The 15,209-nt window shown below is 32.8% G+C and overlaps 2 protein-coding genes across 2 annotated transcripts; both read left to right on the top strand.

Annotated features, from left to right (window-relative positions):
* The first annotated feature begins 4,051 nt into the window (after positions 1-4,051).
* LOC112513399 (protein NETWORKED 3C-like) lies at positions 4,052-7,562 on the top strand. The gene is made up of 3 exons (XM_025119646.1): positions 4,052-4,196; positions 4,377-4,490; positions 6,489-7,562. Exons 2-3 carry the CDS (start codon positions 4,388-4,390, stop codon positions 7,154-7,156), a joined length of 771 nt encoding a protein of 256 aa, XP_024975414.1. The 5' UTR covers positions 4,052-4,196; positions 4,377-4,387; the 3' UTR covers positions 7,157-7,562.
* Positions 7,563-9,010: 1,448 nt separating this feature from the next.
* Positions 9,011-9,857, top strand: LOC112512720. Its single transcript, XM_025118833.1, has one exon. It carries the CDS (start codon positions 9,396-9,398, stop codon positions 9,660-9,662), a length of 267 nt encoding a protein of 88 aa, XP_024974601.1. The 5' UTR covers positions 9,011-9,395; the 3' UTR covers positions 9,663-9,857.
* Positions 9,858-15,209: the final 5,352 nt, after the last annotated feature.

Genomic DNA, 15,209 nt, shown 5'->3' with positions numbered 1-15,209 from the left:
TTGAATCGGAAAGAGTGCAAAACTGAACTGCTTCTGATGACTCTACGGTTGATTCGATCCCCAAATGTGTTTATCTGTGTCCCTTGTCTGTTGTTTACATTCAATTGAGATCAAATCAAGCTCTGGTATATAAACATGTATGAATAAGTGTGTATTTCTCTGTACAAATGTCTATATACCTCTTGTCCAAGAATCAAAATATTGATTCTCATCTGCGTGTTCTTCAAGAATCCGCATTCATCGATTTCAGATTTGCAGCATCAGTCTTCGATTTCGATGATAGCATAAATTCAAACTCCAACAACAACGCTTCTCAACATCTCCAGTGTAATCTCGTCAGCGGAGGTACCTTCCAAAACGTATGTTGTATGAATGTATAAATAACGCGGTTTGTTTATTATTTTGGAATCATTTTCTATGAGATTCTTCCCAAACCTTTTAAAGGAAAAATTGAATGAAAAGGTAATGAATTTTAATTTGATTTTGATTTTGGATAAGGTACTTATAAATCTTTTATTTTTGTATCTAAGATGTAAAGTTTTAAACATTTAAGTACTCGAATTACCGGTTAGATTAAAATATCTATGTCAGCAAATAATACTGAGTTGGATACCAGTATACCACATCACTCGTCACATCAGCATGGTAACCGGTTAATGCTTCAACCGGTTACTCGGGTACTTAAATGTTTAAAACTTTACATCTTAAGTACCAAAATGAAAGTTTTAAAAGTACGTTACCCAAAATATGAATCAAGTTAAAGTACATTATTTTTTCATGCAATTTACCCTTTAATATATGGCGAGATATCACGTAACAAGTAGAGTTAAAATAAGAAGCATGAAAAGGGATCTGGACATCACGGTGCATTTTCATCCTAACGTGCATTCTTTAGGACACAGATCATTAACCAAAGTGTGGTGCCTGATTATGGAGACAATTCGGATGGACGATATGGATTTCTTTGAGATGGTTAACCACTTTTTTAACTGTGAGAGGGGGGTCATTCAGAACCCGCTGGCTCCAGAACAGGGCCGCTCCAGAGGCTCTGCCGCAGGCGCCAGCACCGACTGAAGTTGCCCACCCCGCTCCCGATCAAAAAGAACGTGCATTGGTTTAAACTTGGGCTCCAAAGGTCAAAAGTGTCTGGAGGTCCCAGGTTCACATTCAACGAGGAACAAAAATCCCTTTTGTGGCCACAAAGGTTCAAATGCGGTGACTCCGGACTATCCGCAAAGCAAGTGGTCGTCCTAAGATTAGTCGGCTCACATAACAAGTTGGGTATCTTTCTCATTGGAACCCAAGTTATAGTTTTTTTACAAAATGCTATTTAAGTTAAGAACCCTATATATTGGTACCATGAGATTCTCTAAAATCTCTTTAAAAGTTTTAAAGCATTTTAAAAAACATCAACATCGATTATATTATTAAAATATTTTATCATCATGATATATTTTATTAAAGAACTTCATATAAAAAACTAACAAGCCAATCTAAGTAAGGTTGCGTTTGGTACATGGGACGGGATAGGACATGATGGGACAAAACTCATTGTCTCATATTTGACACGACATGGAACATGACAAGAACTCGTTGTCCCATGTTTCTTGCGACATAAGACAAGAACAGAGACAAGGTGGTCCACCAAAATAAATGGAACAAGATGACACAATAATGAGATAAAAACTAAAATATTACTAATATATCATTATTTGACATATAATATTAATATGATATTTGTTTTAGTGGTCATCACTGGTAGTCTTGGTTGTCGCTACCACAGGTGGGCACCGACGGCCATCTCCACCTTTTTTTCCAATACAATAACCTCCTCTACCACCTTCACAACCACTGTGGGCCACCTACCATCACTTGCATTCGTGGACCACCTCATCTTCACCATGACCACCACCAACGCCACCATATGCCACCAAGACCATTGCCAACCACCACTACAACGACTACAACTACCTTCTTCACCATTGTCGACCACCACCACTACTATCTATCCGTGAAGGTTACCTTCACAATGTTTCACTATAAAGTTTCAAGTGTAAAAAACTGGTCTCTTGGGTCTCGTAAAAACAGACTCGTCTCACAAGATATCAAGTCGAGAGAGAGTTGGGACATGAAAATAGAGAATGATGATTTATTTTTTCTTTTTCATTGTACATATTAAGGGATTTTGCAAGGAATCTTGGAGTTTAATGTAATATTTTTAAAATATTTTAACTTTTATTTCTTTATATTAAAGAAATTTTATAAAATATGATTTTATAAAATAGATAAAATGAAAATTTTGTTTTCTATTTTGTCCCAATATAATCTTTATATTTTATAAAATAAAGAAAACTCCAACAAAAATTATTTAATGAGTTGTTTGTTTACCTCTTAATAGTTTTATTAAAAGGTAACATTTGAATCATTAAGAGGTGAATCTTGTTTGAYAAAAAAAAAAATCTAGCTCTTAATTGTTCTAAAATCATCTGAATGGTTTTACATCATGTGTATCCCTTAACTATTCAACACCCTAATTTTATTTTAAATAATTATCAAACAATTATATTTCATCTTCAATTATATCATAAGAGTCTCTTAATCATTCTGACCACTTAATCATTCTGCAACTAACAAACAACCCCTTAGACTTGATGTGACGAGGGATAAATGATTTTTTTTTCATTTTCATTGAAATTAAATTATTAATTATTGTATTTAAAGTTTTTTAAAAAGTAAATTGGAATTATAAAATTAGAGTGTACTTAAATGTTTACAACTTTACATCTTAGGTACTAAAATGTAAGTTTTGAAAATATGTTACTTAAAATAGGAATCAAGTTAAAGTACATTACTTTTTCATGCAATTTACCATTTTAATAATATTAATGTCGAGATCTCTAAAATATAGAATCTTTTGGAGTTGAATGTAATTATTTTTAAAAATTTGAACTTTTATTTCTTTATTTTTACAAAATTATAGAAAATATGTTGGAGATACTCTAATATAATCAAATATATGTATTAAAAGGAAAAAAAATATTAGAAAATCTCCAACAGATTATCCAAAACAAAGATTTTCAAACAAATTTTCTATGGCTTTTTTCAAAATAAAGAAAGAGTGAAATAATTGGAAAACTACTGAAAAAATAATTACCGTGAGAGAAAAATAATTTTTTTTATTATATCCTCAAATAAAAAATCTTGATGTTAAATGTTTAACAGAGAAAAATAATATTTTATTACATATATAAAATATTTTAATAATCGAGTGAATTACATCGGTGGTCCTTATGGTTTTTCTAAATTTTGGATTTGGTCTCTAAAACAAACTATMTACACTGATAATCCCTAATTTTTCAATTTCATAACACTTAGAACATAACACCGCCAACCAGCACCCATTATGAGGGGCTAATCAATGTAATTAGTATTGTAATCTTACAAATAAAAAATGGGCAAATTACATGAAAAAGTAACATACTTTAACTTGATTYATATTTTAGTTAACATACTTTCGAAACTTTCATTTTGGTGCCTAAGAAGTAAAGTTTTAAATATTTAAGTACCCGGATAACTGGTTGAAAYATTAAYCAGTTATCATGTTGATGTGAYGAGTGATGTGGTATCCAGCTCAGTATTATTTGCTGAYATAGTTAGTGACATGAATTTTTTTTAGTTAAAATTAGTCTTCAACCGATTACTCGGATACTTAAATGTTAAAAGCTTTACATTTTAAGTACAAAAATARAARTTTTAGAAGTATSCTACTYAAAATARAAATCAAATTAAAATACATTACTTTTTCATAYAATTTATTCATAGAAAATCAGATACATGTGTAATAATTATAGAAATTTTGAGTTTTAATTATCTATTTTAGGAATTTTTAAAGAATCTTTTAGAGATCTACTTATTTCCCTTTTTTGGCCGTTGGGATTGCAATATTTTTCGACCGTTGGGTGATGGATATGAATCATATTTCTTCGTGTTTGTTTCCTTTATTGCTTTCTTTTCTCAAAACACTCTTCGACGCTCCTCCTTGTGCTATCGATTGTGAATTATGCCGTTGCCTTACCAGATTCTATTTAATATCATCACTATTAACAGTCACCTTCTTCAATTCATCTAGAGAGAGAAAGTGTGAGAGAGAGAGAGAGAGGAGGGAGAGCCATTAACGATCTGCTTCTGTTCTTAAGGTAACATGCCTCACTTCTCATCTCTGATTTTGCATTTTTGATCGATCGTGTTGCAGGTTTCGTTTAAAATTGCTAGTTAGGGTTTCGTTTTAGATCCTAATTAGTAAATCTTTCAATGATTAGATTCTACTAGTTAGGGTTTGTTTAGGGTTACTGATTTTGAAAATTGGGATGATGAAGGTGAAGAAGAAATGGAGGGGAAGAAAAGCAAGTTATCAGCACACTGGTGGTGGTTGGATAGTCAGAGCAACAGTATCCCAAGGAAATCTCCATGGCTACATTCCACTCTTGCAGGTATTGTATCTGCTTTAATTATGGAAAGAAAATTAAGTTAGKGTTTCTATTAAATTAATGGACATATCCATAAACATATGTTGTTCTTAATGGTTTAATTTATACCATGTTTAGAAGAATTTATTGCAATATGCTAATCCTTACACAGAAGATCCTTTTTTTTATTTTATTTTTGGCTGAAAACCAATCCTACGCATATGCGCTAAGTTTTCTGTGTAAGGATTGATTATAAAGTGAAATTGGGTACTAAAATGGCTATAAAGTGAATTGATTTGGGCAGTAGAAATTGAAAAAATAGCCAAGACCCAATTTCACTTTATAGCTGATCCGTATGCAGAAAGCTTACGCATATCGCTTTCTGCATAAGGATTGGTTTCGGGCCAAAAAAAATTAAGAATCCTTATGTAGAATATATGCATAAGGATTTTTTTTTTTTCGGGCGAAAAACAATCCTTACGCTAAACCTTCTGCGTAAGAATTAGCTATAAAGTGAATTGATTTGGGTAGACGGACTATTTATGTAAATTTCCCTACAWACTTATTTAAGGTATGATCATTAATAAAGCTAAACCAATGTGATATCTAGATGTTAAGGCATTTTCTTTCTAAATGCAAGCTTAGATTTATAAGTACTAATCCAATTATATTAGAAACATAAATGTTGGTGATGTTAGTGAAATCATCGGTCTATTTTATGTAATTAGATTGTCGCTAGTTAAACCGTCACAGGCTAGGAGGTGTAGAGTGCACACTCGTGTAAGCTAACTAGAACCTGGGATCATTGATGGCATCATATAGGGGTCAAGAGGGTTGTGCGCCCCCTTGCGGGGTTTTAGAGGCGCTTCCTGGTGGGCATTTTACACTAAAATTTTTGCATCATCTGGTGAAACTACCCACTGATGCGCTATCAGTGGATGGTTTCCCATTGATTGGTTATCAGCTAATGGTCGGTAATTAGGCGATGGTTTCCCACCGACGGGTTATCACTGATGGGTCATCGGCTGATGGTATGGATTATTAGCTGATATACATTAGTCCTGTAAGTGCTCTATTTTCATAACCGCCCATTACTTGTTTCCAACAATCATTTTTATTTAATAAGAAGTTATTCTAGCCTTTAATATAGGATCGATTACGATTTCTGCCAAAATCGRTAAGCAAGTTTGAGATTATCCTCGAGTTGGATCGAAATTATAACTTATGAAATCGAGCTCTCACACGATCTCAAGTTTTCTCTGTTTTCACAAATTTCCCAACTCAAAATAAGAGGTATATATATATATATATATATATGATATCTAGCACCAAAAGACTAAGGGGATGTTTGGTTGGTTTTCATTAAGTCCTATATGGATAAAGTTGTCTGTGTGGATTAGTTTATCTGTATAAATTGAAAAGTTTTTTGTTTGGGATGAGTTTTTCATGGATGGAATGAGCATTTTTTTAATTGGGAAGGGCATGTTTGGAAAAAACTTGACTTTCTGCATAAAACTTCCCCCCTAGAAGCTTACTATAGGCCCACTTTCTAYATCATCAAGCCACTACAAAGCAGTTATAAGTAACCGAATAAGCTGTTAGTCCCATTAAGCTCATTAAGCTGCTAACAAACAGGCCCTTAGTGATTACAAGAGGTATCTATGATGTCTAGCACAAAAAGCCTTCAGTTCAGCCTTCCATTACTTCATATCAAACGCTACATAACATCTTATATATAGTAATCTTAACATATATAATTCGGTTCAGCCAAAATGGCTGATTTCTTGCTTCAAGTTAATAACTGAACTTGCATGGCTTGGTTTCAAAAATTTCAAACCAACCAGCCAATTAGATGATTCCCAAGYCGGTTTCTCGCTTCAAGCTGAATCCTGTTTTCTACATATAGGAATTATGATGAGTTCGATGATAATATAAGATTTGCTTCTTTTTCTATGGCATTCATATCCTGTTTTCTAAATGTTAAAGTACGAAAAGTCTGAATCTTGAACTGTGATCCAATAGAGCTGGATGATAAAACGGAGGCAATGCTTAAACTGATYGAGGAAGATGCTGATTCTTTCGCAAAGCGTGCAGAGATGTATTACAAAAAACGACCMGAGCTTATTACCATCGTTGAAGATCTCTATCGAGCCCATCGCTCACTAGCTGAAAAATATGATCAAGTCAAGTTTGATGCGGGTACCCGCCACATAACTCCATGGACATCATGTCCGTTACCCTTGTCCAAATACCGAACATCCCAATTAATAAAAGAATCAGAGAAATCATACGACAGTTATTCCGAGTCTTTCGACTTTGACCATGATTCTGATTCGGTTGTATCCGAAATCGATGATCCTCAACAAGAAGAAATCGAAGATTTGAAGAATTCAGATGAAGAAGAAGAAGAAGTAGTGAAGCTGAGGGAAGAAATAGATAGGCTGAGACAAGAGAATAAGGTTCAGAAGGAGCAGCTGATTCAAAAAGACGAAGAGAAAAGAGAAGCAATAAGACAGCTTAGTTTTTCTCTGGATTTGCTTAAGCAAGAAAATGTAGATCTCAAAAGGGGTATTTTGGGAAAAGCAAAAGATTCTTTCAACAACAAAGCCAGCACCAACCCCTTTGAATTCAACAAATTGAAAGGGGTATTTTGGGGAAAGCTATTCAGTTCAGCTGCTGTTCCTCTATAGAACAAATTCAGCAGTACCCCCTAAATATTCCTTTCAMTCTCAGGTACATTTTTCCATGTTCTTCATATTCTTTGTCCCCAAAAATTAGTTCAYTTCACAAAATTTTCTTTTTCCCAAAGGTGTTTTTTCAATATTTTGACAATATTACAAAGCTACCCTCCATTTTCTTTAGATAAAAGTAGTCATTTTGTTRATTTATTTCAAAAAAGATAGTAAATTTGTTCAAACAGTTGTGAAGTGGAATCGTTTTTTGGGATGGTATTCGTGTTTGGTCGTTATGGGTCTTCGTTAAATTGTTCGTAATTGTGTACTTAATTAGTCATTCTTTGTGTACTTCATGTTCAATCTTAATGAGTTAATCTTTGTGTACTGTTAAGTAATGCTAGAAATGCTTCAAATTCTATAATGGTTATGAGTGATTCTGTATTTTAGAATGTAGATCTCTCTATAAAGCCAAGATTTTGTTATCTGTTGGTGACTTTAGTGAAATCATCAGTCCAAGATTTTGTGTACCGTAAGCCAAGATTTTGTTATCTGTTGRWGACTTTAGTGAAATCATCGGTCCATTTTATGTATTGGATTCTGGATTCACAAGAGAATATGAGGGTTTTCTGGATTCATACTAGATGTGGAGTGCACACTCGTATAAGCTAACTAGAACTCAGGATCTTTGGATGGCGCCTGTTGCAGGGTCCAAAGTTCTTGGGAAAATTGAGCTTCTGATTGTTCTAAGCGAAATACAAAAGTCTCTCAATTCCCTTCAGAAGCCTTATTAGGGTCTTGTTCACAAGCTACTGATTCTTAAGTGGTTTTATCTGAAGCTCTGACGTATTCTGATCCGTGTAAGCAATAATTACTCTAGTAATCATTTCCATTTATGGGGAGATGTTTTTAGCATTTAGTTTAGGAACTATTACGATTCTCTAAGTTTAATCGTTATTGAGATTTGTGATTATCCTCATGTCGATTTCGTAATGCCAGACAAATTAGGGTCGAAATACAACTTAAAGAGAGCGGATTCTCACACGATAACAAGTTTATCTGTATTTTCTGAAATTCCTTCAAGAAATCTAATTCTTTAGAGATGGTTTGATCCACTTTCCTATTTGAAAATGACAAAGAAACAAGCACTAAAAGAGATCAATGATCAATGATCACTTGATGATGGTTTTGAACTTGTAGTGCAGAAAAGTAGAAAACAACTACAAAAAATAGAAATAAATAATGGTTTTCTGGAAATAATGCTTCAATGATTAACACAACCATCAWGCTTTTTTCTTAGCTTAGTTCTAACATCTCAGATCAACCGTACCAGATATTGTCTGTTTTAAAAAAAGTAAAAGAAGGCATCCAATGGATGAGGTATCGAGTCCCTTATAAGGCAATCTTTGTTCTCTTCTCCAACCAATGTGGGATCTTAGAATCCACCCCTTGGGAGCCCAGCGTCCTCGCTGGTACGCCAGTCCTGAACCTAGCTCTGACATTATCTGTAACATCTCAAGCCAATCGTATCGAATATTATCTGYTTTATCCATACACCTGGACTCACGGTTTTAAATGCTTTCAACCAATGTGAGATCTTACTTAAAGTCCCAAAAAGGGATTAAAGAAAAGAAAGAAAGAAAGAGAGTGCTGAAAAGGCATGGCTTTATTTACTTTTGAATATACTTAAAAAGATGACAAATCTTATCACATGAAACCAGCAAAGCAACATGACCTCAACCAATAATAATATTACAGTAAATTTACTATATACTCCTTGGAAAAGCAAAGGAAAAGTGATAATAATCTACAAAAGAAAAAAATCAAGTGAAAAAAAGACAAATTATTGTTGCCCCTCCACTCCACTCCACCACCCATTGATTCCCATCCCATCCACAACCAAACAAAGAAGTACCTTAAATCACCTCTGAAATGTCCAAAATGCCCATGATTCAGARAAAAAGCTCCAAACAGAACAGTAGCTTTAGCTGAATGACACCCACAAATGAAAAGCTGAAAAATGCCCACTGCCATGATTCATAGAAACTCCAAAGAGAACCAGTGTAGTAGTGTAGCTTTAGAGAGAGTGAAATGACAAGAACACCCTCAAATGGGAAGGTGAGATGACCAAAATGCCATCAAGGAACCAGCCACCATTGTGATGACCAGTGAAGTGGCAGGATTCCAAGAAACAGAGGATGAAGCAGGGAGGGAGGCAGTTGGTGAGATGGACATGGTGTTGGGACCATAAGTGGCCATGTCATCAGGGTTAGGTGGGCTAGGGCTAGATGGGATGGTGGGCAGTGAAGATTCAGTAGGTGAAAGCTGGGTTCCACTGGGTGAGGAAGGAAAGAGTGGGGTGATGTCAGGAGATGAAGCAGGAGAAGGAGAAGCCATTGGTGATGATGGTGTGATGATTGGAAGCAATGCAGGAGCTGCTGAGATGCTGCTATCAGATGGGAGTGTTTGTGCAAATGATGATGAGAATTGGAAAGAAAAGAACAGGAGGCAAAAGGCCATATGAATTGATGATGCCATTAAATGATGAGTGAATTCAAGAATCAAGAATCAATAATCAAGAAAGTGTGTGTGTGTGTGTAATTAATGTGTGTGTGTTTTGGGGGAGAGAGAGAGAGAGAATGTGTGTGGAAGTAGGAAAAGAGAAGGGTGATGAGAAGGGGTTATGTAATGAATGTTGGAATGATTGATTGATCAAAGGAATCATATGGGATTGGAATGTGGGGGGTGTGTGTAAATCCCAACAAAAGTAACATGTTTTATGTCTTTCTCCCTCTTCTCTCTCTCTCTCTCTCTCTCTCAATAATATATATGCTGATTTTCAAATAAATATAATGATATTAAGATAAATTGTATGAAAAAGTAATGTATTTTAATTTGATTTTTTATTTTGGGTGACGTATTTTTAGAACTTTCATTTTGGTATCTAAAATGTAAAGTTTTAAATATTTAAGTGATCGGGTAATGATTGAAGTATTAACCGGTTACCATGGTGATGTGGTATTCGATTAATGTTTCAGCATACCACATCAACATGGTAACCAGTTAATGCTTCAATCAGTTAACCGGGTAYTTAAATGTTTAAAACTTTATATATTAGGTATCAAAATGGAAGTTTTGAAAGTATGTTCCCCAAAATAAGAATCAAGTTAAAATACGATATTTTTTCATGTAATTTGCCCATAATTTTATGTTCCAAAATATACCTTTTTCTCCAACTAAATGAATTTTATATAGGAAAATTCATTTTAATCTTTATTTTCTTCTTTTAGGGAAAACAAAACAAATCCTTATGTATTTGTGTACGGATTTTTTACGCAAAATTTTGAATCCTTGCATAAAAATAATAATATGCAAATCAAGTATACRCAAAGGCGTAAGACATTTGTGTAAACTCTGACAAAAATGATAATACAATTGAAAAAGTGGCTAAAAAGTGAAGTTGGTTGRGGAGATRGGCTATTTTGGTCAATTTACCCCTTATATATGGGTCTAGAGAGCGCTTAAGGTGCGTTTGGTACACATACAGGATTAAAAGGCTAAAAGTAAGATAGGAGGATGAAATAACAGTACAAAATTTTAARGTTTTAATTTGATTTGGATAGCTAAGAATTTACCAAATTTGTTTTATTTCCTTGATTTTTATTCAATCTATTTTGGTGGGAATGCGTTTTTTCCTAGATAGTCATGTTTTGTCCTAGTCCAAATGTCGYACAAAACGTGGGACAATAAGTTTTTTTCTTTYATGTCTCACGTAATGAACGCGACTTTGGATCATGTGTGACCAGGTTTGTTTTCGTGAGACCACATAAATAGCACTGCACCTCCATAACGGAACTCTGTGAAAGTAAACTTTTACAGTGTTTTGCTGTGAAATCTCAATGTTTTTTTTCGTCAGGGACGGACCCAGTTAAGGGCACATGGTGGAACATGCCACCGGTAAATCCGTCTGTCGTAAAGTAAAAAAAAAATTAGCATCATGAAAGATGTAACTKTATTGTTTTAGAAGGTGGAACCGTTTTATATGGTGTCACCGTATGAAAAAATTTATGGGTCCGTCCCTGTTTTTTTTACCTTCACAATATTTTGTTGTGAAATATTAATGTTATTTTATAAGAAAAACACGTGAACCTAACCCTAGMGAACTCATCGTTACACAGTAGAACAAAGATGAAACAAAATAAGAGTTATTATTTTCATGGGACACAAAATAAAACAAAACAAAATACATTTCARTATTTTAAAGATCTTTTTGGAGCAATTAGGCAAGAGGCCCCATCCAACAACTATTTTTCTACCTTTGTAAATTTTCAATATGAAAGGAAAGAAGTTGAACAAATCAAACAATGGTAGTTATCCATCTATATATATAGAGAGAATTGGAACCACGTGACATCAATTTGTTTTCGTGAGATCCGTGAGACTACTTTTTTATACTTGAATCTTCATAGTAAATCACCGTGAAGATAACATTCACGGTGTTTTTGTTGTGAAGTTTCGAAAAAAAATTACCGTCACCATGAATTGTTGTGAAGTTTCAAGTGTAAAAATGTGGTCTCTCGTGTCTCACAAAGCAGGCTGGTCTCACGTGAACCTAACCACATATACATACATATATATATATATATATATATATATATAGAGAGAGAGAGAGAGAGAAGTGGGTTATTATACAATCATTTACATTTGTACAACCAATACAACATAATCTCAACCGTCCATTTAATTTGATGAATATGTAATTTCATAGAAGTTTTAATTGTTTTCTAATATAAGTATTGATCATAATTAATGACCCTTATTCATCTTCAATAAATATTTAAATCATAATAAATAAACTCTCATCATTTCCATAAATATTTCCATTTATTGGTTGCATTGGTTGTACAAATGTGATAGGTTGCATTTGAAACAAACTCTCTCTCTCTCTCTCTATATATATATATATATACACCCTATATATATATATATATATATATATACTCTATATATATATAGAGAGAGGGGGGGAGGTTCAGCAGAAAACTTTCAAAAAGTTAAAAATTGAGAAACGCATTCATTTGTACAGTATTACATGTGCATACAAGTAATGGAAGTTGTTTCTTGATTTTTATAACATACAAATTACTTGTATGCATATGTACATATTATCCATATTAACGGTTACTAGGGTATAACTCGATTTTTCATTTTCTTACGATTTTCTCCTGAATCTGACTACATATATATACTTATACTTACTTTTGTTGTAGATTTTATTGTTTGCACATTAACAAACACCAAGACAAAACGATAACGGTTTTCGTTTACAAATTTACTTTATTTTTATTTATTATTATTAAAAAGTATTTTAAATATTTGATTAATTGTTGTGTTAAAAACAATAAGAAGACTACGTTATTGACAATGAATTATTTCAAAAGATTCAAGTGGACAGTATGTAAATGTGATTGGATATGATTCGAAGAGAATGCGGTACGTGTGAAATAAATTACATAWAATTTTAGGGTTTTAATTTGATTGGAAGACAATGAGGTATGTATCATTAATGTTGCCTCATTTTCTTGATTTTTGTTCCAATTATTTTAGTGGAACAGAAAACATGCATTTTTCCCAGGTTATATCATGTCTTAGTCTGCTGTAACGACAAACATGAAGCAAAGTTTTTATACTGTTATACCCCGTGCTAATTTTTGTACCAAAAAACAGACCTTATTTTCAACGTTCTGATTTGACGTACAACAATGCAGATAGCAACACCTTTTTAATATTTATTAGTAAAGCATGAGATGGTTTGGTTGGTTTTCCATTAAGTCGTGTATGGATAAAGTTGTCTGTATGGATTAATTTGTCCATATAGATTCTGAAGGTTTTGCTTGAGAGAGCTTTTTCATAGATGGAAAAAGTATGTTCTATAATTATGAATAACAGGTTTGGAAAAAGTTTGGTTTTGTGCATAAGGGTCTCCTCTAAAAGCTTACTGAAGAAACCATTTGCTATATCATCAAGTCGTTACTAAACAGTCATGTATAACTGACTGAATAAGCTACAAGTTCCATTAAACTCATTAAGCTACTAACAAGTATACCATAATTTTAGTTTTGGAGAAATTGACCAAAGTAGTCAATCCCATCAACCAAATTCACTTTTTAAAGCTTGTTTTCAAAATAGCCAAAGTTTACATAAAAATTTGATTTTTGAAAATAAAATAAAGGAAAAAACACATAAATTTGAATCTTTACACAAAAAAGGGCTGTGTAAGGTTGGTTTTTGAAATCCCTTTTTTTTTTTTTGCTGAAAAAGGATCCTATGTAAACTATAACTATTTAGAGAAGTAGATTCTTGATAAGGCGGAGCTATTTGGCAATTGCTGAATTGTTTGGTGCAGAATGATTAAGTAGTCAGAATAATTAAGAGACTCTCGTGATATAGTGCAAAATAAAACATAAATGTTTGGTAATTATTTACAATGAAATTAAAGTGGAGAATGGTTAAAGTATGCTCAAGATACAAAATCATTCAGAAAGTTTTAAAACTAATAAGAAACAGACTTTTTTTACGAAACAAGATTTACCTTTTAACAATTTAGATGTAGTCCGTTAATAGAGGTAGCATGTACTATTTTATGAATTTCGGTTGGTTTTGGTGGGGTGGGGGAGAAAAATGTGTTGGGTTAGGTTAAGTAATGTGAAAAAGAATAGAGGCCTACAGGGTGTCAAATAGCAAGTGGGTTAGGAAAGGGACAAGATTGGCTCCTGTTGAATCATGTGGACGACTCTTGTCTTCTTTCTTATTACTAATAACACAAATTCAAAAATAAAATTCCAAATAAAATGGTAAATTGTATGAAAAAGTAACGTACTTTTATCATGATTCCTATTTTGGATAACGTACTCTTAAATTTTTCATTTTTTTATATAAGATGTAAGGTTTTAAACATTTAAATACCCGGATAATTTGGTGAAATATTAACCGGTTATCATGTTGATGTAGCGAATGATGTGATATCCAACTCAGTATTATTTATTGACATGGTTAATGACATTGATTTTTATAATCTAAAATTAATGTTTAACAGGTTATCTTAATACTTAAATGTTTAAAACTTTATATCTTAAATATCAAAATTACGATATATATATCTCCAAATAAAATTCCGTGAGTTATGGGGTCCTCATGAATTACTAGATTGTTTATTAATTAATTAAAACAATATTTTAATGTCTGTCTGGTCCAGGGTGGATTTCAGAAACCAAATATGCTACTACTGCTATCATTTTCAAATACATGCCTATAAAAATGGGTTTTTTTTAGCAAAGGATATTTATTCGTTTTTTAGGAGGTTAAAGATTTAAACTTTATCAAATATAAAGAGAGTGTGTAAGTTTATTTGTTRTATTTGTTATATATAAATATTATATATTTAAAAAAAACTTTTTTTATTATTTTAATATTTTATAGAAAATTATTTTTAACACCGAAGCTTAGGTTATTTGAAGATTATTAAGTTAAAGAAATAAGAATTATACACCTGATCAAAAACTCTTTTTTAATTATGGGCTTAGAAAAATAAAATTATGTTAACAGTTTAGTGAGATTAATGAAACTACCAGGTATATATATTTATTTGATAGTGGTTTAATGATATAGAAAATGACTTTATTTAATGAACTTTTTTTATTAACCTGGATATCCAACCCGTTATGCGAGTCGACTAATTCCAGGACGACCACCTGCTTTGCAGATAGCCCGGAGTCACCGCATTTGAACCTCCGTGGCCACAAGRGGATTTTTGTTTTTCCTTGGATTTGAACCTGGGACCTCCAGGTACTTTTAAYMTTTGGAGTCAAGCTCAAACCAATCAKGCAYCACTCTTGTGGTTAAKAAGAGCTTTATGGAGAAAGTCAAACTATAATTATTTAGTTAATGAAAAACCTTTATTCATACAGTTCCTTAATCACTTTGATAAGAATAAACGATAAGGAAACTGTATTAGAATAAAATGTAATTTGCTTCAATTTATATTTTGTATAACTACTTTGCAAATCGTTAA

Source organism: Cynara cardunculus (assembly GCF_001531365.2).
Source record: "Cynara cardunculus var. scolymus isolate 2C chromosome LG 5, CcrdV1, whole genome shotgun sequence".
NCBI classification, from domain to species: Eukaryota; Viridiplantae; Streptophyta; class Magnoliopsida; order Asterales; family Asteraceae; genus Cynara; species Cynara cardunculus.
The sequence above is the reverse complement of the archived record's forward strand: the minus strand, read 5'-3'. Positions and strand labels throughout refer to the sequence as shown.

Coding starts and splice junctions, on each gene's coding strand:
- LOC112512720 (XM_025118833.1), top strand. CDS start 9,396: ATGTCATCAGGGTTAGGTGGGCTAGGGCTAGATGGGATGGTGGGCAGT.